This window comes from Chiloscyllium plagiosum, unplaced genomic scaffold (assembly GCF_037043375.1).
Source record: "Chiloscyllium plagiosum isolate Xiang-an unplaced genomic scaffold, Cpla_swu_hap1 HiC_scaffold_32, whole genome shotgun sequence".
Taxonomy (NCBI): domain Eukaryota; kingdom Metazoa; phylum Chordata; class Chondrichthyes; order Orectolobiformes; family Hemiscylliidae; genus Chiloscyllium; species Chiloscyllium plagiosum.
The window spans coordinates 45098381-45125038 of record NW_028270170.1 but is presented as its reverse complement, the minus strand read 5'-3'; the positions used below and the strand labels follow the sequence as shown (position 1 = coordinate 45125038).

At 55.5% G+C, this 26658-nt stretch overlaps 1 protein-coding gene across 4 annotated transcripts in view; it reads right to left on the bottom strand.

Moving 5' to 3' along the window:
* kansl1b (KAT8 regulatory NSL complex subunit 1b) overlaps nt 1-26658 on the bottom strand; it is a 314956-nt gene that overhangs the window by 193377 nt on the left and 94921 nt on the right. For all 4 annotated transcript variants that reach the window (XM_043675343.2, XM_043675342.2, XM_043675346.2 and 1 more), the window contains one exon: nt 21589-22978. In XM_043675343.2, coding sequence (XP_043531278.2) covers nt 21589-22904 — 1316 coding nt within the window. In that variant the 5' untranslated portion in view covers nt 22905-22978. The remainder of the gene's footprint in view (nt 1-21588; nt 22979-26658) is intronic.

Sequence of the window (26658 nt, the reverse complement as noted above, 5' to 3'; positions counted from 1 at the left end):
GCCACCCCCACCCCTTACACACACACACGCCACCCCCACCCCTTACACACACACACGCCACCCCCACCCCTTACACACACACACGCCACCCCCACCCCTTACACACACACACGCCACCCCCACCCCTTACACACACACACGCCACCCCCACCCCTTACACACACACACGCCACCCCCACCCCTTACACACACACACGCCACCCCCACCCCTTACACACACACACGCCACCCCCACACACACACGCCACCCCCACACACACACGCCACCCCCACACACACACGCCACCCCCACACACACACGCCACCCCCACACACACACGCCACCCCCACACGCCACCCCCACACACACACACGCCACACACACACACACAGGCCACCCCCACACACACACACACAGGCCACCCCCACACACACACACACAGGCCACCCCCACACACACACACACACAGGCCACCCCCACACACACACACACAGGCCACCCCCACACACACACACACAGGCCACCCCCACACACACACACACACAGGCCACCCCCACACACACACACACACAGGCCACCCCCACACACACACACACACAGGCCACCCCCACACACACACACACACAGGCCACCCCCACACACACACACACACAGGCCACCCCCACACACACACACACAGGCCACCCCCACACACACACACACAGGCCACCCCCACACACACACACACAGGCCACCCCCACACACACACACACAGGCCACCCCCACACACACACACACAGGCCACCCCCACACACACACACACAGGCCACCCCCACACACACACACACACACACAGGCCACCCCCACACACACACACACACACACAGGCCACCCCCACACACACACACACAGGCCACCCCCACACACACACACACAGGCCACCCCCACACACACACACACAGGCCACCCCCACACACACACACACAGGCCACCCCCACACACACACACACAGGCCACCCCCACACACACACACACACACACAGGCCACCCCCACACACACACACACACACACAGGCCACCCCCACACACACACACACAGGCCACCCCCACACACACACACACAGGCCACCCCCACACACACACACACAGGCCACCCCCACACACACACACACACAGGCCACCCCCACACACACACACACAGGCCACCCCCACCCCTTACACACACACACGCCACCCCCACCCCTTACACACACACACGCCACCCCCACCCCTTACACACACACACGCCACCCCCACCCCTTACACACACACACGCCACCCCCACCCCGTACACACACACACGCCACCCCCACCCCTTACACACACACACGCCACCCCCACCCCTTACACACACACACGCCACCCCCACCCCTTACACACACACACGCCACCCCCACACACACACACACGCGCCACCCCTTACACACACACGCGCCACCCCTTACACACACACGCGCCACCCCCACACACACACACGCGCCACCCCCACACACACACACACACGCCACCCCCAGACACACACGCCACCCCCAGACACACACAAACGCCACCCCCACACACGACACTCCCTCACACACACGCCACCCCCACACACACACGCCACCCCCACACACACACGCCACCCCCACACACACACGCCACCCCCACACGCCACCCCCACACACACACGCCACCCCCACACACACACGCCACCCCCACACACACACGCCACCCCCACACGCCACCCCCACACACACACGCCACCCCCACACACACACGCCACCCCCACACACACACGCCACCCCCACACACACGCCACCCCCACACACACACGCCACCCCCACACACACACGCCACCCCCACACACACACGCCACCCCCACACACACACGCCACCCCCACACACACACGCCACCCCCACACACACACGCCACCCCCACACACACACGCCACCCCCACACACACACACGCCACCCCCACACACACACACGCCACCCCCACACACACACACGCCACCCCCACACACACACACGCCACCCCCACACACACACGCCACCCCCACACACACACGCCACCCCCACACACACACACGCCACCCCCACACACACACACACGCCACCCCCACACACACACACACGCCACCCCCACACACACACACACGCCACCCCCACACACACACACACGCCACCCCCACACACACACACACGCCACCCCCACACACACACCCCCGCCACCCCCACACACACACCCCCGCCACCCCCACACACACACGCCACCCCCACACACACACGCCACCCCCACACACACACGCCACCCCCACACACACACACACACGCCACCCCCACACACACACGCCACCCCCACACACACACACACGCCACCCCCACACACACACACACGCCACCCCCACACACGACACTCCCTCACACACACACGCGCCACCCCCACACACACACGCCACCCCCACACACACACGCCACCCCCACACACACACGCCACCCCCACACACACACGCCACCCCCACACACACACGCCACCCCCACACACACACGCCACCCCCACACACACACGCCACCCCCACACACACACACACGCCACCCCCACACACACACACACGCCACCCCCACACACACACACACACGCCACCCCCACACACGACACTCCCTCACACACACACGCGCCACCCCCACACACACACGCCACCCCCTCACACACACACGCCACCCCCTCACACACACACGCCACCCCCACACACACACGCCACCCCCACACACACACGCCACCCCCACACACACACACACGCCACCCCCACACACACACACACGCCACCCCCACACACGACACTCCCTCACACACACACGCGCCACCCCCACACACACACGCCACCCCCTCACACACACGCCACCCCCTCACACACACACGCCAACCCCTCACACACACACGCCACCCACTCACACACACACGCCACCCCCACACACACACACGCGCCACCCCCACACACACACGCCACCCCCACACACACACGCCACCCCCACACACACACGCCACCCCCACACACACACACGCCACCCCCACACACACACACGCCACCCCCACACACACACACGCCACCCCCACACACACACGCCACCCCCACACACACACGCCACCCCCACACACACACGCCACCCCCACACACACACGCCACCCCCACACACACACGCCACCCCCACACACACACGCCACCCCCACACACACACGCCACCCCCACACACACACGCCACCCCCACACACACACGCCACCCCCACACACACACGCCACCCCCACACACACACGCCACCCCCACACACACACGCCACCCCCACACACACACGCCACCCCCACACACACACACGCCACCCCCGCCACCCCCATACACACACACACACGCGACACCCCCACACGCGCCACCCCCACACACACACACGCGCCACCCCCACACACACACACGCGCCACCCCCACACACACACACGCGCCACCCCCACACACACACACCACCCCCACACACACACACGCGCCACCCCCACACACACACACGCGCCACCCCCACACACACACACGCGCCACCCCCACACACACACACGCGCCACCCCCACACACACACACGCGCCACCCCCACACACACACACGCGCCACCCCCACACACGCGCCACCCCCACACACGCGCCACCCCCACACACACACACGCGCCACCCCCACACACACGCCACCCCCACACACACGCCACCCCCACACACACGCCACCCCCACACACACACACGCCACCCCCACACACACACACGCCACCCCCACACACACACACGCCACCCCCACACACACACACGCCACCCCCACACACACACACGCCACCCCCACACACACACACGCCACCCCCACACACACACACACGCCACCCCCACACACACACACACGCCACCCCCACACACACACACGCCACCCCCACACACACACACGCCACCCCCACACACACACACGCCACCCCCACACACACACACGCGCCACCCCCACACACACACACGCGCCACCCCCACACACGCGCCACCCCCACACACACGCGCCACCCCCACACACACACACGCCACCCCCACACACGCCACCCCCACACACACACACACACCCCACCCACACCCCCACTTACACACACACACACCCCACCCACACCCCCACTTACACACACACACACACCCCACCCCCACTTACACACACACACACACGCCACCCCCACACACACACACACGCCACCCCCACACACACACGCCACCCCCACACACACACACGCCACCCCCACACACACACACGCGCCACCCCCACACACACACACGCGCCACCCCCACACACACACACGCGCCACCCCCACACACACACACGCGCCACCCCCACACACGCGCCACCCCCACACACGCGCCACCCCCACACACACGCGCCACCCCCACACACACACGCCACCCCCACACACACACACGCCACCCCCGCCACCCCCTTACACACACACACACGCGCCACCCCCATACACACACACGCGCCACCCCCATACACACACACACACGCGACACCCCCACATGCGCCACCCCCACACACACACACGCGCCACCCCCACACACACACACGCGCCACCCCCACACACACACACGCGCCACCCCCACACACACACACGCGCCACCCCCACACACACGCCACCCCCACACACACACACGCGCCACCCCCACACACACACACGCGCCACCCCCACACACACACACGCGCCACCCCCACACACACACACGCGCCACCCCCACACACACACACGCGCCACCCCCACACACACACACGCGCCACCCCCACACACACACACACGCCACCCCCACACACACACACGCCACCCCCACACACACACACGCCACCCCCACACACACACACGCCACCCCCACACACACACACACGCCACCCCCACACACACACACACGCCACCCCCACACACACACACACGCCACCCCCACACACACACACGCCACCCCCACACACACACACGCCACCCCCACACACACACACGCCACCCCCACACACACACACGCGCCACCCCCACACACACACACGCGCCACCCCCACACACACACGCGCCACCCCCACACACGCGCCACCCCCACACACACGCGCCACCCCCACACACACACACGCCACCCCCACACACGCCACCCCCACACACACACACGCCACCCCCACACACGCCACCCCCACACACACACACACACCCCACCCACACCCCCACTTACACACACACACACCCCACCCACACCCCCACTTACACACACACACACACCCCACCCCCACTTACACACACACACACCCCACCCACACCCCCACTTACACACACACACACACGCCACCCCCACACACACACACGCCACCCCCACACACACACACGCGCCACCCCCACACACACACACGCGCCACCCCCACACACACACACGCCACCCCCACACACGCCCACCCCACCCACACCCCCACTTACACACACACACACCCCACCCACACCCCCACTTACACACACACACACCCCACCCACACCCCCACTTACACACACACACACACCCCACCCCCACTTACACACACACACACACGCCACCCCCACACACACACACACGCCACCCCCACACACACACACACGCCACCCCCACACACACGCCACCCCCACACACACACACGCCACCCCCACACACACACACACACGCCACCCCCACACACACACACGCCACACACACACACACCCCCCACCCCCCCACACACACGCCACACACACACACACCCCCCACCCCCACTTACACACACGCCACACACACACACACCCCACCCCCCCACCCCCACTTACACACACACACACCCCACCCCCCCACCCCCACTTACACACACACACACCCCACCCCCCCACCCCCACTTACACACACACACACCCCACCCCCACACACACACACGCCACCCCCACACACACACACGCCACCCCCACACACACACACGCCACCCCCACACACACACACACGCCACCCCCACACACACACACGCCACCCCCACACACACACACGCGCCACCCCCACACACACACACGCGCCACCCCCACACACGCGCCACCCCCACACACACGCGCCACCCCCACACACACACACGCCACCCCCACACACACACACGCCACCCCCACACACGCCACCCCCACACACACACACACACCCCACCCACACCCCCACTTACACACACACACACCCCACCCACACCCCCACTTACACACACACACACCCCACCCACACCCCCACTTACACACACACACACACCCCACCCCCACTTACACACACACACACCCCACCCCCACTTACACACACACACACCCCACCCCCACTTACACACACACACACCCCACCCACACCCCCACTTACACACACACACACACCCCACCCCCACTTACACACACACACACACGCCACCCCCACACACACACACACGCCACCCCCACACACACACGCCACCCCCACACACACACACGCCACCCCCACACACACACACGCGCCACCCCCACACACACACACGCGCCACCCCCACACACACACACGCGCCACCCCCACACACACACACGCGCCACCCCCACACACGCGCCACCCCCACACACGCGCCACCCCCACACACACACGCCACCCCCACACACACACACGCCACCCCCGCCACCCCCTTACACACACACACACGCGCCACCCCCATACACACACACGCGCCACCCCCATACACACACACACACGCGACACCCCCACATGCGCCACCCCCACACACACACACGCGCCACCCCCACACACACACACGCGCCACCCCCACACACACACACGCGCCACCCCCACACACACACACGCGCCACCCCCACACACACACACGCGCCACCCCCACACACACACACGCGCCACCCCCACACACACACACGCGCCACCCCCACACACACACACGCGCCACCCCCACACACACACACGCGCCACCCCCACACACACACACGCGCCACCCCCACACACACACACGCGCCACCCCCACACACACACACGCCACCCCCACACACACACACGCCACCCCCACACACACACACGCCACCCCCACACACACACACACGCCACCCCCACACACACACACACGCCACCCCCACACACACACACGCGCCACCCCCACACACACACACGCCACCCCCACACACACACACGCCACCCCCACACACACACACGCCACCCCCACACACACACACGCCACCCCCACACACACACACGCGCCACCCCCACACACACACACGCGCCACCCCCACACACACACACGCGCCACCCCCACACACACACACGCGCCACCCCCACACACACACACGCGCCACCCCCACACACGCGCCACCCCCACACACACGCGCCACCCCCACACACACACACGCCACCCCCACACACGCCACCCCCACACACACACACGCCACCCCCACACACGCCACCCCCACACACACACACACACCCCACCCACACCCCCACTTACACACACACACACCCCACCCACACCCCCACTTACACACACACACACACCCCACCCCCACTTACACACACACACACCCCACCCACACCCCCACTTACACACACACACACACGCCACCCCCACACACACACACGCCACCCCCACACACACACACGCGCCACCCCCACACACACACACGCGCCACCCCCACACACACACACGCCACCCCCACACACGCCCACCCCACCCACACCCCCACTTACACACACACACACCCCACCCACACCCCCACTTACACACACACACACACCCCACCCCCACTTACACACACACACACACGCCACCCCCACACACACACACACGCCACCCCCACACACACACGCCACCCCCACACACACACACACGCCACCCCCACACACACGCCACCCCCACACACACACACGCCACCCCCACACACACACACGCCACCCCCACACACACACACACACGCCACCCCCACACACACACACGCCACACACACACACACCCCCCACCCCCCCACACACACGCCACACACACACACACCCCCCACCCCCACTTACACACACGCCACACACACACACACCCCACCCCCCCACCCCCACTTACACACACACACACCCCACCCCCCCACCCCCACTTACACACACACACACCCCACCCCCCCACCCCCACTTACACACACACACACCCCACCCCCCCACCCCCACTTACACACACACACACCCCACCCCCCCACCCCCACTTACACACACACACACCCCACCCCCCCACCCCCACTTACACACACACACACCCCACCCCCCCACCCCCACTTACACACACACACACCCGACCCCCCACCCCCACTTACACACACACACACCCCACCCCCCACCCCCACTTACACACACACACACACCCCACCCCCCCACCCCCACTTACACACACACACACCCCACCCCCCCACCCCCACTTACACACACACACACCCCACCCCCCCACCCCCACTTACACACACACACACCCCACCCCCCCACCCCCACTTACACACACACACACACACACCCCACCCCCCCACCCCCACTTACACACACACCCCACCCCCACTTACACACACACACCCCACCCCCACTTACACACACACACACACCCCACCCCCACTTACACACACACACCCCACCCACACCCCCACTTACACACACACACACCCCCCACCCACACCCCCACGTACACACACACACACACACCCCACCCCCACTTACACACACACACACACCCCACCCCCACTTACACACACACACACACCCCACCCCCCCACCCCCACTTACACACACACCCCACCCCCACTTACACACACACACCCCACCCCCACTTACACACACACACCCCACCCCCACTTACACACACACACCCCACCCCCACTTACACACACACACCCCACCCCCACTTACACACACACACCCCACCCCCACTTACACACACACACCCCACCCCCACTTACACACACACACCCCACCCCCACTTACACACACACACCCCACCCCCACTTACACACACACACACACACACCCCACCCCCCCACCCCCACTTACACACACACCCCACCCCCACTTACACACACACACCCCACCCCCACTTACACACACACACACACCCCACCCCCACTTACACACACACACCCCACCCACACCCCCACTTACACACACACACACCCCCCACCCACACCCCCACGTACACACACACACACACCCCACCCCCACTTACACACACACACACACCCCACCCCCACTTACACACACACACACACCCCACCCCCCCACCCCCACTTACACACACACCCCACCCCCACTTACACACACACACACACCCCACCCCCACCCCCACTTACACACACACACCCCACCCCCACTTACACACACACACACACCCCACCCCCACTTACACACACACACCCCACCCCCACTTACACACACACCCCACCCCCACTTACACACACACACACCCCACCCACACCCCCACTTACACACACACACACACCCCACCCACACCCCCACTTACACACACACACACACCCCACCCCCACTTACACACACACACACACCCCACCCCCCCACCCCCACTTACACACACACCCCACCCCCACTTACACACACACACCCCACCCCCACTTACACACACACACCCCACCCCCACTTACACACACACACCCCACCCCCACTTACACACACACACACACCCCACCCCCACTTACACACACACACCCCACCCCCACTTACACACACACACCCCACCCCCACTTACACACACCCCACCCACACCCCCACTTACACACACACACACACCCCACCCACACCCCCACTTACACACACACACACACCCCACCCACACCCCCACTTACACACACACACACACCCCACCCACACCCCCACTTACACACACACACACACCCCACCCACACCCCCACTTACACACACACACACACCCCACCCACACCCCCACTTACACACACACACACACCCCACCCACACCCCCACTTACACACACACACACCCCACCCACACCCCCACTTACACACACACACACCCCACCCACACCCCCACGTACACACACACACACCCCACCCACACCCCCACTTACACACACACACACCCCACCCACACCCCCACTTACACACACACACACCCCACCCACACCCCCACTTACACACACACACACCCCACCCACACCCCCACTTACACACACACACACCCCACCCACACCCCCACTTACACACACACACACCCCACCCACACCCCCACTTACACACACACACACACACCCCACCCCCACCCCCACACACCCCACCCCCACTTACACACACACACACACCCCACCCCCACTTACACACACACACACACCCCACCCCCACCCCCACTTACACACACACACACACCCCACCCACACCCCCACTTACACACACACACACACCCCACCCCCACCCCCACTTACACACACACACACACCCCACCCCCACCCCCACTTACACACACACACACACACCCCACCCCCACCCCCACCCCCACACACACACACCCCACCCCCACCCCCACACAAACACACACCCCACCCCCACCCCCACCCCCACACACACACACACCCCACCCCCACCCCCACCCCCACTTACACACACACACACACCCCACCCCCACCCCCACACACCCCACCCCCACCCCCACTTACACACACACACACACCCCACCCCCACTTACACACACACACACACCCCACCCCCACTTACACACACACACACACCCCACCCCCACTTACACACACACACACACCCCACCCCCACTTACACACACACACACCCCACCCACACCCCCACACCCCACCCACACCCCCACTTACACACACACCCCACCCACACCCCCACTTACACACACACACACACCCCACCCACACCCCCACTTACACACACACACACCCCACCCACACCCCCACTTACACACACACACACCCCACCCACACCCCCACTTACACACACACACACCCCACCCACACCCCCACTTACACACACACACACCCCACCCACACCCCCACTTACACACACACACACACCCCACCCACACCCCCACTTACACACACACACACACCCCACCCACACCCCCACTTACACACACACACACACCCCACCCACACCCCCACTTACACACACACACACACCCCACCCACACCCCCACTTACACACACACACACCCCACCCACACCCCCACTTACACACACACACACCCCACCCACACCCCCACTTACACACACACACACCCCACCCACACCCCCACTTACACACACACACCCCACCCACACCTCCACTTACACACACACACCCCACCCACACCTCCACTTACACACACACACACACCCCACCCACACCTCCACTTACACACACACACACACCCCACCCCCACCCCCACACACCCCACCCCCACTTACACACACACACACCCCACCCCCACTTACACACACACACACACCCCACCCCCACCCCCACTTACACACACACACACACCCCACCCACACCCCCACTTACACACACACACACACCCCACCCCCACCCCCACTTACACACACACACACACCCCACCCCCACCCCCACCCCCACACACACACACACACCCCACCCCCACACACACACACACCCCACCCCCACCCCCACTTACACACACACACACACCCCACCCCCACACACCCCACCCCCACCCCCACTTACACACACACACACACCCCACCCCCACTTACACACACACACACCCCACCCCCACTTACACACACACACACCCCACCCACACCCCCACACCCCACCCACACCCCCACTTACACACACACACACCCCACCCACACCCCCACTCACACACACACACACCCCACCCCCACTCACACACACACACACCCCACCCCCACTCACACACACACACACCCCACCCCCACTCACACACACACACACCCCACCCCCACTCACACACACACACACCCCACCCCCACCCACACACACACACACCCCACCCCCACACACACACACCCCACCCCCACCCACACACACACACACCCCACCCCCACCCCCACTCACACACACACACCCCACCCCCACCCCCACTCACACACACACACACCCCACCCCCACCCACACACACACACACCCCACCCCCACCCCCACTTACACACACACACACCCCACCCCCACACACCCCACCCCCACCCCCACTTACACACACACACACACCCCACCCCCACCCCCACTTACACACACACACCCCACCCACACCCCCACTTACACACACACACACCCCACCCCCACCCCCACACACCCCACCCCCACCCCCACTTACACACACACACACACACACCCCACCCCCACCCCCACTTACACACACACACACACCCCACCCCCACCCCCACACACCCCACCCACACCCCCACCCCCACTTACACACACACACACACCCCACCCCCACTTACACACACACACACCCCACCCCCACCCCCACTTACACACACACACACACCCCACCCCCACCCCCACTTACACACACACACACACCCCACCCCCACCCCCACCCCCACACACACACACACCCCACCCCCACCCCCACCCCCACACACACACCCCACCCCCACACACACACACACCCCACCCCCACCCCCACTTACACACACACACACACCCCACCCCCACCCCCACACACCCCACCCCCACTTACACACACACACACACCCCACCCCCACCCCCACACACCCCACCCCCACTTACACACACACACACACCCCACCCCCACCCCCACACACCCCACCCCCACCCCCACTTACACACACACACACACCCCACCCCCACTTACACACACACACACACCCCACCCCCACTTACACACACACACACCCCACCCACACCCCCACACCCCACCCACACCCCCACTTACACACACACACACCCCACCCACACCCCCACTCACACACACACACACCCCACCCCCCACCCCCACTTACACACACACACACCCCACCCCCCACCCCCACTTACACACACACACACCCCACCCCCCACCCCCACTTACACACACACACACACCCCACCCCCACTCACACACACACACACCCCACCCCCACTCACACACACACACACCCCACCCCCACTCACACACACACACACCCCACCCCCACCCACACACACACACACCCCACCCCCACCCACACACACACACACCCCACCCCCACCCACACACACACCCCACCCCCACCCCCACTCACACACACACACCCCACCCCCACCCCCACTCACACACACACACACCCCACCCCCACCCCCACTTACACACACACACCCCACCCCCACACACCCCACCCCCACCCCCACTTACACACACACACACACCCCACCCCCACCCCCACTTACACACACACACCCCACCCACACCCCCACTTACACACACACACACCCCACCCCCACCCCCACTTACACACACACACACACACACCCCACCCCCACCCCCACTTACACACACACACACACCCCACCCCCACCCCCACACACCCCACCCACACCCCCACCCCCACTTACACACACACACACACCCCACCCCCACTTACACACACACACACACCCCTCCCCCACTCACACACACACACACACCCCTCCCCCACTCACACACACACACCCCACCCACACCCCCACTCACACACACACACACCCCACCCCCACCCCCACTCACACACACACACCCCACCCCCACCCCCACTCACACACACACACCCCACCCCCACTTACACACACACACACCCCACCCACACCCCCACTTACACACACACACACACCCCACCCACACCCCCACTTACACACACACACACACCCCACCCACACCCCCACTTACACACACACACACACCCCACCCACACCCCCACTTACACACACACACACCCCACCCACACCCCCACTTACACACACACACACACCCCACCCACACCCCCACTTACACACACACACACCCCCCACCCACACCCCCACTTACACACACACACACACCCCCCACCCACACCCCCACTTACACACACACACACACCCCCCACCCACACCCCCACTTACACACACACACACCCCCCACCCACACCCCCACTTACACACACACACACCCCCCACCCACACCCCCACTTACACACACACACACACCCCACCCACACCCCCACTTACACACACACACACACCCCACCCACACCCCCACTTACACACACACACACACCCCACCCACACCCCCACTTACACACACACACACACCCCACCCACACCCCCACTTACACACACACACACACCCCACCCACACCCCCACTTACACACACACACACACACCCCACCCACACCCCCACTTACACACACACACACACCCCACCCACACCCCCACTTACACACACACACACACCCCACCCACACCCCCACTTACACACACACACACACCCCACCCACACCCCCACTTACACACACACACACACCCCACCCACACCCCCACTTACACACACACACACACCCCACCCACACCCCCACTTACACACACACACACACCCCACCCACACACACACACACACCCCACCCACACCCCCACTTACACACACACACACACCCCACCCACACCCCCACTTACACACACACACACCCCACCCACACCCCCACTTACACACACACACACCCCACCCACACCCCCACTTACACACACACACACCCCACCCACACCCCCACTTACACACACACACACCCCACCCACACTTACACACACACACACCCCACCCACACTTACACACACACACACACCCCACCCACACTTACACACACACACACACCCCACCCACACTTACACACACACACACACCCCACCCACACCCCCACTTACACACACACACACACCCCACCCACACCCCCACTTACACACACACACACACCCCACCCACACCCCCACTTACACACACACACACACCCCACCCACACCCCCACTTACACACACACACACACCCCACCCACACCCCCACTCACACACACACACACACCCCACCCACACCCCCACTCACACACAGACACACACCCCACCCACACCCCCACTCACACACACACCCCACCCACACCCCCACTCACACACACACCCCACCCACACCCCCACTCACACACACACCCCACCCACACCCCCACTCACACACACACCCCACCCACACCCCCACTCTCACACACACCCCACCCACACCCCCACTCTCACACACACCCCACCCACACCCCCACTCACACACACACCCCACCCACACCCCCACTCACACACACACCCCACCCACACCCCCACTCACACACACACCCCACCCACACCCCCACTCACACACACACCCCACCCACACCCCCACTCACACACACACCCCACCCACACCCCCACTCACACACACACCCCACCCACACCCCCACTCACACACACACCCCACCCCCACTCACACACACACCCCACCCCCACTTACACACACACCCCACCCCCACTTACACACACACACACACACCCCACCCCCACTTACACACACACACCCCACCCCCACTTACACACACACACCCCACCCCCACTTACACACACACACACACCCCACCCCCACTTACACACACACACCCCACCCACACCCCCACTTACACACACACACCCCACCCACACCCCCACTTACACACACACACACACCCCACCCACACCCCCACTTACACACACACACACACCCCACCCACACCCCCACTTACACACACACACACACCCCACCCACACCCCCACTTACACACACACACACACCCCACCCACACCCCCACTTACACACACACACACACCCCACCCACACCCCCACTTACACAGACACACACCCCACCCACACCCCCACTCACACACACACCCCACCCACACCCCCACTCACACACACACCCCACCCACACACACTCCCACCCCCCTTCCAGACATGCACACCCTCTTTACAAACACATACACGCCCACACTCTCACATTCATCCTCTCAGAGACTTAGACCACTCGACACTCTCACACTCACAACCCCCCAACCCAGACAGACAGACACACAGACCCACATGCGCACATACACACATATTTGGGGGTGATTTTGTACTTGCAGAGTTACATTACACTTTGCTCAAAAATTGCATGAATTCATGCAAAACACCTATCTCACTTTTTAGATTAGAATCAATCTAAACATCATGGCAGAGACAGAGAACACAGATTGCTAACATCTTTAACATATTGTCCAGCTAACACCAATTGTTACAGTTAACCTGAGAATGCAACTTTTAAAAAAAGGTTTGGTGATTTACACATGAAAGAAGTGAAACCATCATGGTATTCGAACTGATGAAAGACTCAACAGACAATCAAGGTATTTTTCAATGTATAAATTCAGTTCCATCATATTCAGTTTTTGCTATAAATTCTGTGTCCTCCACAACCGCCTGAAGGAGGAGTGGCGCTCCGTAAGCTAGTGGGCTTCCAACTAAACCTGTTTGACTATAACCTGGTGTTGTGTGATTTTTAACGTTGTACATTGCAGTCCAACACCAGCATCTCCAAATCAATGAACAACTGCTTCCCCTATGGCTAGCTAATGGAAAAACACTTGCATTATCACAAGATTCGACACTGCTGGCAGATAGCTGCAAGGATAACAGTCACATTGTCATAAAGGTTTACGTAATTTGGTACGATTTAATGGTCTAAACTGTGATATGGCCACACCCTATTCAAATTGGCTGGTCTTGTGCCATTGCTTTCACAAGTACACCACAAACAGCAGCAACTTCTAACTAAAGCCAAAGCGAAGTGAAATAATGAAATATCTGTACAGTCATCAAGTTAGAAGAATGAAGGTTAAAAGCCAGTTCAAACTGTACAACGTTACCCAAGGGTGAACCTGATAGTTAGGGTGACTGCAATAGCTGATTGGTTCAAAAACTTTCATTTGGATATGATTCATGAAAAGCATTTAAGTGAACTATGAAAAATATCATGGAATACAACACAGATTTAAATTAAAAATTTTCAAGGACTTTTTCATTCCTTCATAGTCTGAGATTCTACTTTCACACATATAAATATTCTAGACATTTAGAAGACATGGCTTAAACCTCAATAGCAGGTGTAAAATCAATCTTCAAAGCATGGCAAAGTTCTAAGCAGCCAAGTTCACATGTAGCAATGGATAGCTGGACCAATTCAAGTAAAGAAATAGCTTTCTACATCCTTAGTAGTTAAGGGTGCAGCAGTTCTGGCAGCAATAAAAGATGATTGGCTGCAACATGATCGGCTGCAAAATGATCTTGCCTGCATCCTGAACGAGTTTGCACCAAAACACCATTTTCACACAGTTGAAACCAGAATGTTTTACCATCCAGTTAATGTTTAAAGGTAAAATGTGTAATCATGGAAAGCAAAGCAAAGAACATGTCATAGATTCATAGAGATGTACAGCATGGAAACAGACCCTTCCGTCCAACTTATCCATGGCGACCAGATATCCCAACCCAATCTAGTCCCATCTGCCAGCACCCAGCCCTTATCCCTCCAAACCCCTCTTATTCATATACCCATCCAAATGCCTCTTAAATGTTAAAATTGCACCAGCCTCCACAACATCCTCTGGCAGCTCATTCCATAAACGTACCACCCTCTGAGTGAAAAAGTTTCCCCTTAGGTCTCTTTTATATCTTTCCCCTCTCACCCAAAACCTATGCCCTCTAGTTCTGGACACTGCAACCCCACAGAAAAGACTTTGTCTATTTATCCTGTCCATGCCCCTGAATTTTGTAACCTCTATAAGGTCACCCTTCAGCCTCTGACGCTCCAGGGAAAACAGCCCCAGCCTGTTCAGCCTTTCCCTATAGCTCAAATCCTCTAACCCTGGCAACATCCTTGTAAATCTTTTCTAAACCTTTTCAAGTTTCACAACATCTTTCCAATAGGAAGGAGTCCAAAGTTGCATGCAATATTCCAACAGTGGCCTAACCAATGTCCTGTACTCAATACTCTGACCAATAAAGGAAAGCATACCAAACGCCTTCTTCACCATCCTATCTACCTGCGGCTCCACTTGAAAGGAGCGATGAACCTGCACTCCAAGGTCTCTTTGTTCACCAACACTCCCCTATGACCTTACCATTAAGTGTGTAAGTCCTGCTAAGATTTGCTTTCCCAAAATGCACCACCTCGCATTTATCTGAATTAAACTCCATCTGCCACTTCTCAGCTCATTAGCTCATCTGGTCCAGATCCTGTTGTAATCTGAGGTAACCTCCAATTTTGATTTCATCTGCAAACTTACTAACTGTACCTCTTATGCTCACATCCAAATCATTTATGACAATGACAAAAAGTAGAGGATCCAGCACCGATCCTTGTGACACTGCACTGGTCACAGGCCTCCAGTCTGAAAAACAACCCTCCACCACCACCCTCTGTCTTCTAGTTTTGAGCCAATTCTGTATCCAAATGGCTCGTTCTCCCTGTATTCCATGAGATCTAACCTTGCTAATCAGTGTCCCATGGGGAACCTTGTCGAACGCCTTACTGAAGTCCATATAGATCACATCTACTGCTCTGCCCTCATCAATTTACTTCTTCAAAAAACTCAATCAAGTACATCCTGTCACTCAGGATTCCCTCCAACAACTTGCTGACCACTGAGGTCAGGCTCACCAGTCTATAGTTCCCTGGCTTGTCTTTACCACCCTTCTTAAACAGTGGCACCACATTTACCAACCTCCAGTCTTCCAGCACCTCACCTGTGACTATCGATGATACAAATATCTCAGCAAGAGGCCCAGCAATCACTTCTCTAGCTTCCCACAGAGTTCTCGGGTACACCCGATCAGGTCCTGGGGAATTATCCTACCTTTAACCATTTCAAGACATCCAGCACTTCCTCCTCTGTGAGATGGACATTTTGCAAGATGTCACCATCTATTTCCCTACAGTCTATATCTTCCATATCCTTTTCCACAGTAAATACTGATGCAAAATATTCATTTAGTATCTCCCCCATTTTCTGTGGCTCCACACAAAGACCGCCTTGCTGATCTTTGAAGGGCCCTATTCTCTCCTAAGTTACCCTTCTGTCCTTAATTTTTTGTAAAAACCCTTTGGATTCTCCTTAATTCTATTTGCCAAAGCTATCTCATGTCCCCTTTTTGCCCTCCTGATTTCCCTCTTAAGTATACTCCTACTTCCTTTATACGCCTCTAAGGATTCACTCGATCTATCCTGTCGATATCTGACATATGCCTCCTTCTTTTTCTTAACCAAACCCTCAATTTCTTTCGTCATCCAGCATTCCCCATACCCACCAGCCTTCCCTTTCACCCTGACAGGAATATATTTTTTCTGGATTCTCGTTATCTCACTTCTGAAGGCTTCCCATTTTCCATCCTTCCCTTTACCTGCGAACATCTGCCTCCAATCAGCTTTCGAACGTTCTTGCCTAATACCGTCAAAATCGGCCTTTCTCCAATTTAGAACTTCAACTTTTAGACCTGGTCTATCCTTTTCCATCATTATTTTAAAACAAATAGAACTATGGTCACTGGCCCCAAAGTGCTCCCCCACTGACACCTCAGTCACCTGACCTGCCTTATTTCCCAAGATTAGGTCAGGTTTTGCACCTTCTCTAGTAGGTACATCCACATACTGAATCAGAAAATTGTCATGTACACACTTAACAAATTCCTCTCCATTTAAACCTTTAACACTATGGCAATCCCAGTCGATGTTTGGAAAGTTAAAATCCCCTACCATAACTACCCTATTATTCTTACAGATAGCTGAGATCTCCTTACAAGTTTGTTTCTCAATTTCCCTCTGACTATTGGAGGGTCTATAATACAATCCCATTAAGGGGATCATCCCTTTCTTATTTCTCAGTTCCACCCAAATAACTTCCCTGGATGTATTTTCAGGAATATCCTCCCTCAGCATAGCTGTATTGCTATCCCTTATCAAAAATGCCATTCCCTCTCCTCTCTTGCCTCCCTTTCTATCCTTCCTGTAGCATTTGTATCCTGGAACATTAAGCTGCCAGTCCTGCCCATCCCTGAGCCATGTCTCTGTAATTGCTATGATATCCCAGTCCCATGTTCCTAACCATGCCCTGAGTTCATCTGCCTTCCCTGTTAGGCCCCTTGCATTGAAATAAATGCAGTTTAATTTATTAGTCCTACCTTGTCCCAGCCTGCCCTGACTGTTTGACTCACTTCTGTTCTCAATTGTACCAATCTCAGATTGATCTCTTTCCTCACTACCTCCCTGGGTCCCACCCCCTCACCTTACTAGTTTAAATCCTCTCAAGGAGTTCAATGCATAGTCTGTGCTAACATTTCTCAGGAAAGTGAAGAAAACTTAACAGATACAGGCAACTGCCCCAAGTATCTGGATAATTCTAGCCTCAAACATAATTCTGGCATTGCCCCACAAATTCTTGGCGAAGCTCCAGCTAATGGATTAGGGACAATTAGGAATTTTAAAAAAACAATCAATGGCACCTCATTGTCAAAGTCAAGGCTTTTGTTAAGATAGAAGAGAACAACCCAACTGTTCTAACAGCCGTTTTTATGATGGAGGAAGCCTGGAAACTTCGCCGCTGACATCTGCTTCTACCATGCTAGATTCAAAGATGCTGCAATAATGCAATATGCTTCGAATAAGTAGCAGAAAAGTGAAGGTTAACCAACCAGATGACAAGGCTCATTTTGCTTGCATGCAGAGTCCAGAAGCGACCATAAAAACCTCCAAGAAGGTCAATAGCACCACATATTCCATAACAGAACTGACAAATAGATCAGTACATTCTTCAACTTGAGGGGCCAATGCTTCTGATGTGTTCAATGTCAGCCTGCTGCTCACCTGGCTACGTCCCCAGTCGAAACTGCAAATGCGGGGGGGGGGGGGGAAGAGAGACAAGTGCACTGGGACTTTGTAATGAAAACATGTCTGACTCTACTGGCAACATGGCAGACTTGAGCACAGTGATCCAAAGACCGCAGCCAAGGACAAAATATGAGGTTTTCAGAATAAGTCCTGTTTTTTAAACACCACTGACTGTAAAAGGGCAGGTATGAACAAACTGAAAAATTATTTTTCACATATCTACTGCATCACTGTTTGTACAATGCAAGCCAGCCTGTGGCTGTTAACTGGCAAGTGTAAAGAGATTGCTTTTTTTCCCTAAACCAAATCCAGTCTGACAATCCATTTATATCAAAATCTGTAATGTTCTCATGATCAATCTACATAACAACAACCCTGTGTTTAATCAAGCAACCCGCTTAAGCAATTATACTGGTTACCATCCTTTCAATACCTGATGATTCCTTTTTCTGCCCCTTTCTAAGGAGTAGGCTATCCCCAACTTCCAGGTCTAATTTAAATCTTTAAGAACATCACTAGTTGTAGCCAAAAAGCAATTTCACAGCGGAAGATTCTACGAGATTCTGAAAAGTAGGAGAAAGATATTTGAAGTACTTTCCATCATGACATCTACAAAGGTATCAGATGTATCAAAGCCCTTTATGTTATACTTACACAGGTGCCTGATACTGCTCCATTCCCACTTTGGCAAATAATTCCTCTTCAGTGTCAGATTCTCCACCAGAACTGCTCTCAGTAACATCCGAATCAAACGCATTCTCGCTGAACCGTAGCTTTGAGTCAGAACTTGAAACAAATTTTTCAATCCCTTTCGACACCGAACTGCTCTTGAAGAAATTTGCCAATGTTTCCGAAACACTTTCACCCCCTTTCCGTGAGGCAGAATCTGATTTACAAGCGAAAACCAACTGCTGATTTCGCAGCGACCCATCCTGACGTTTCAGACAGTCAAAGTAGGGAAGTCTGTGTACAGTTTTCTCCACAAATCCTCCAAGTTGCTGTTGAACGTGACGCTCCACCTGCTTTGCCTGAACAACTTCTAGTCTTTTCCGAAGCCTACAAGCCCTTCTTTCAATTTCACTTTGCCTAGTCTGAGCCAGCAGCGTCCTACTATGAACCTCAGTATCCACAATGTTCATGGAACTTGATTTTGAGGCAGAAGACTTGCAATCAACAGAATTTGCACAAACTGTACTAAGTGAGCTTCCTGTTGAGAATAAAAGTTCTTTATTACCAACACCATTTTCTCCAAATTCTGGCTGCCTGATGGCCTCAGAGTTGGATAAATCCTCTGTGATAGGGTTTAACTCTTCCAAAGTGCTTTCTTCTCCTTCCACTTCCCTTGTTGTTATATTGCTATTCAAAGCCAATTTGCTAGAATTTTCTACTTGGTTGGGCCCAACGTGTGGCAGCTCTGGGTAAACTGCTTTTCCCACAACTTCTGCACTGTTCAGATCAGAATCTGAGCGTATATTAACAGCAGACTTCTTGGCCAAGCCATTGACTGGTGGTTGTGGGGGTAAGGGCAGTGAAGGTTGGTTACTACTTGCACTCATTGTTTTCAAAAGGCTAGGAGAAAATTCCAAGGCAGGTTGCCCGTCAATCAGCTCTGCCCTAATTACACCGGTGTCCAGTAATGAATGTGACAATATGGTATGAGATTTGATGACTGCGTGCTTGCTGAAAGATCCTTGGAGTTTCACTGATTCTGGGGGAGGAGGTGGACGAGATGCTGCATCAAGACAGCGGTATGGGGATACCAATTTGCAGTGATCTTCACTCCTGGAGTTTTTCCGAAAATCCAGACTGTGGTCGTCTGCAAAGGCTTTCCTTTTGGAATTGTTAAGGGAATTGCTGTTATCACAGTCCGCTGTGCCTGATGGAGAGAGGGAGGAAGATGGAGTTGCCAGTTTGAATCTATGGTGAGCTTCAGTTGCCGCTTCTGTGAGAGCGGGCGCCATCGCAGCCATGCAGCGCTGAGACCCAGACACACTGGCCTCTCCAACCACAGAGGCCAGCTCCACTCCCTCCTCCTGCTGCTAGCCTGTAATGAAACAAAACAGAATTTAAAAATGCATTACAAAAAAATACTTACTGACACATCCTTCAATACTAACTGTTCCTTCTTATTCACAATACTATAAATATAAAATCTTCGACCCAAAATTGCTGCTTTCACTTTTATGTTGTTGTATTAAGGATTCCAAGTTACAGGATAAATCGAAGTGCAAAGTAAGTGGAATTTAGTGCAAAACAAAGCAGAATTTTGTGAACTACTGGATTAAGTGATAGTTTCCTTCAAAGGACTACAAAACAGACACTGAATATCAAGACGTTAACAATCGGAAATGACTGTACCCAAGTATGAAATTCATTCTACATTAAAATCATGAAAATAAACTGTGCTGCCGGGCCTTATTGGGGAGAAGGAATGGAAAGTGTGCAGAGCAGAACTCTCAAAAATAATTGTGGGCAACATCTTAATATTATAACACCTTCCGTATTATCTAAAATTTTGAAACCGAGCTGATGTCAACTGAGGCCAGGAGTTCTAAACAACTGAGTCAAACAGGACTTAACAATAGACTTTTCATATTATTTCAAAATGTCAGGGAAAACAAATTAACTTATAATACATTCCTAACATTATTAACACTTAGATCATGTGATGGTGCCAAGAATGTAATCATATACAAACCAGTGCTCAATGTTCTCTTCTCCTGAGAGTGTTAACTATCTTTGGCTCTGATTATACCTTCGAGAGCACCTTGCCCCACCTAAGTAAAATGTATAACTTGCATGTCTTTATTTTGAGCTGACTTCCTCTCATTAGCTTCTCGTGAGAAGACGCTAAGTTTTTTTTCATGCAACATTCAATACCTTCCCACGTCTCATTCACATTAGTTATTCCCAGCAAATTTTAACAATTGATGTGCCAGGTGCTGCATTTTGGAAAAGCAAATCAGAGCAGGATTTAGCTACTTAATGGTAAGGTCCTGGGGAGTGTTGCTTAACCAAGAGACCTTGGAGTGCAGGTTCATAGTTCCTTGAAAGTGAAGTCATAGGTAGAAAGGATAGGTAGAAAGGTACACTTTCCTTTATTGGTCAGCGGATTGAATATATGAGTTTGGAGCTCATGTTGCGGCTGTACAGGACATTGGTTAGGCCATTTTTGGAATACTGCGGGCAATTCTGGTCTCCTTCCTATTGGAAGGATGCAGTGAATTTTCAAAGGGTTCAGAGAGGACTTACAAGAATGTTGCCAGGGTTGGAGGATTTGAACTAAGAAGAAGCTAAATAACCTGGCACTGTTTTCCCTAGAGCGTCGGAGGGTCTATAAACCTTATAGAGGTTTATAAAATCATGTGGAGCATGGATATGATAAATAGACAAAGGTCTTTTCCCTGGGGTGCGCAAGTCTGGAACAAGAGGGCACAGGTTTAGGGTGAGAGGGTAAAGATATAAAAGGGACCCAAGGGGCAACGTTTTCACACAGAGGGCAGTGCATGTATGGAATGAGCTGCCAGAGGAAGTGGTGGAGGCGAGTACATTACAACATTTAAAAGGCATCTGGCTGGGTATATGAAAAGGAAAGGTTTAGGGGGATATGGGCCAAGTGCTCGCAAATGGGATTAGATTAGGTTTGGATATCTGGTCGGCATGGGCGAGTTGGACCAAACTGTCTGTTTCCATGCTGTACATCTCTATGACTCTGACTGTCAGGTATCACACTGAACAAAAGTGAAAATGCTAACTGATTTCTCCATCCCTTCCAAATCAAGAACAACTTTAGCATAGTGCTCTTTCAGAAGGTGACAAAACAGACTACAGAAGGGAGGTGGAAGACCTGGAAAAATGGTGCAGAGAACAACCTAGCTCTCAATGCCGGCAAAACCAAGGAACTCATTATTGACTTTCGGTGGGATGTTACTCATGCCACCCCCCACTACATATTAACAGCACAGAGGTGGAACAAGTGGAGAGTGTCAAGTTCCTGAGAGTGGTCATCCACAACAAGCTTTCTTAGACTCTTCATGTGAATGCATTGGTTACAAAGGCCCAACAATGTCTCTTCTTCCTCAGGCAGTTGAGGAAATTTGGCATGACAGCAAACTTTTATAGCTGCGCCATTGAGACATTCTGTCTGGATGTATCACTACCTGGTATGGTAACTGTACCATTCAAGGTCGGAGACGGTTACAAAGAGTAGTAAACTTGGCCCAAACAATCACAAAGGCCAACCTCCCATCTATATAATTCATCTACTCAGCCCACTGTCAAAGAAAGGTTGCCAGCATTCTCAATGATCCACTAAACCCTGGCAATCTTTTTCTACAACCTCTACCATCAGGGACAGTCTACCAACTCAGACAGAAGCCTGAACACATGCACCAGCCAGTTTCAAAACAGTTGCTATTCTACTGTTGTTAGAATACTGAATGGACTCTCAATCTCTTAACATTCGCCTGTAGCTGTGTTTTTGCTTTTGCTGCTGTTTACCTATTATTTACTATCTGTGCTACTTAACTATGTGATCTACCTGTACTGCTTGCAAGACAAAGCTTTTCACCTCGGTACACGTGACAATAAATTCAATTCAATTCAGACAAATCCATCCCTTATCAAGACGTGGGAGCAAGAAAAAAGAAACAAAGATCTGACCTTTGTTCCATCTAATATTCTATGAAGTTTTCATGACCAATTAAAAATTTCATCTCTTTTTCTTTGAATACATCATGAACTCTGGGCAAACCATTTACAAACTCCAACACTTGGCCAGATATATTGTGACTTGTGGTAACCCTGATCCAAAAGGCAACACATCTCACAATGCACACAGGAGTGAAGGACATTCTGACCTGCTCAAATCAACACTGGCTGACCACAATCCCAAAGTTGAGAAAGAACAAAATTTTAAAGCCAAAATTGCTGGTTGCGAATAGCCACATCATTTTGATCTCACTGTATTCCAAGTGACCTGCATGAATTGATCAGGCCTAACCAAATATAGCCTCAGATTCAATCATCTAGTTAACAACCTTAAGGCTAGCGAATTTGGAGAAGATTTATAGCTCAGGTCGAGGTTCTGGATCCAAGTTTGTTCACGGAGCTGGAAGATTCATTGTCAGAAACATTTCATCACCATACTAGGTAACATAGTCAGTGAGCCTCTGGGGTGAACAACTAGTGTTATGACCCACTTTCAATTTGTGTGTTTTGGTTTCTTTGGGTTGGTGACATCATTTCCTGTGGTGATGTCAATTCCTGTTTTTTTTCTCAGAGGGTGGTAAATGGGATCCAAGTTAATTCATTTCTTTAGGAGAGTTCCGGGTTGGAATGCCAAGCTTCTAGGAATTCTCGTTCACGTCTCTGTTTGGCTTGTTCTTGGGTGGATGTGTTGTGCCAGTCAAAGTGGCGTCCTTCCTCATCTGTATATGAGGATACTAGTGAGAATGGGTCATGTCTTTTTGCAGCTAGTTGATGTTCAGATATCCTGGTGGCTAATTTTCTCTGCCTGTTTGTCCAATGTAGTGTTGTCCAACTAGCCGTCACACACAACAGCACAAAGGAACTACAAAGAGCACAGCAAATTCACCTATACAGCAATGAACACACACTGCTGATTTCTCAGCAACAAACCCAAACAAGCAGACAAAACACGTCCAGAAACCCTCGCCACTCTCCCCTTCAAAGGCATCTCAGAAATGACTGCCAGACGACTCG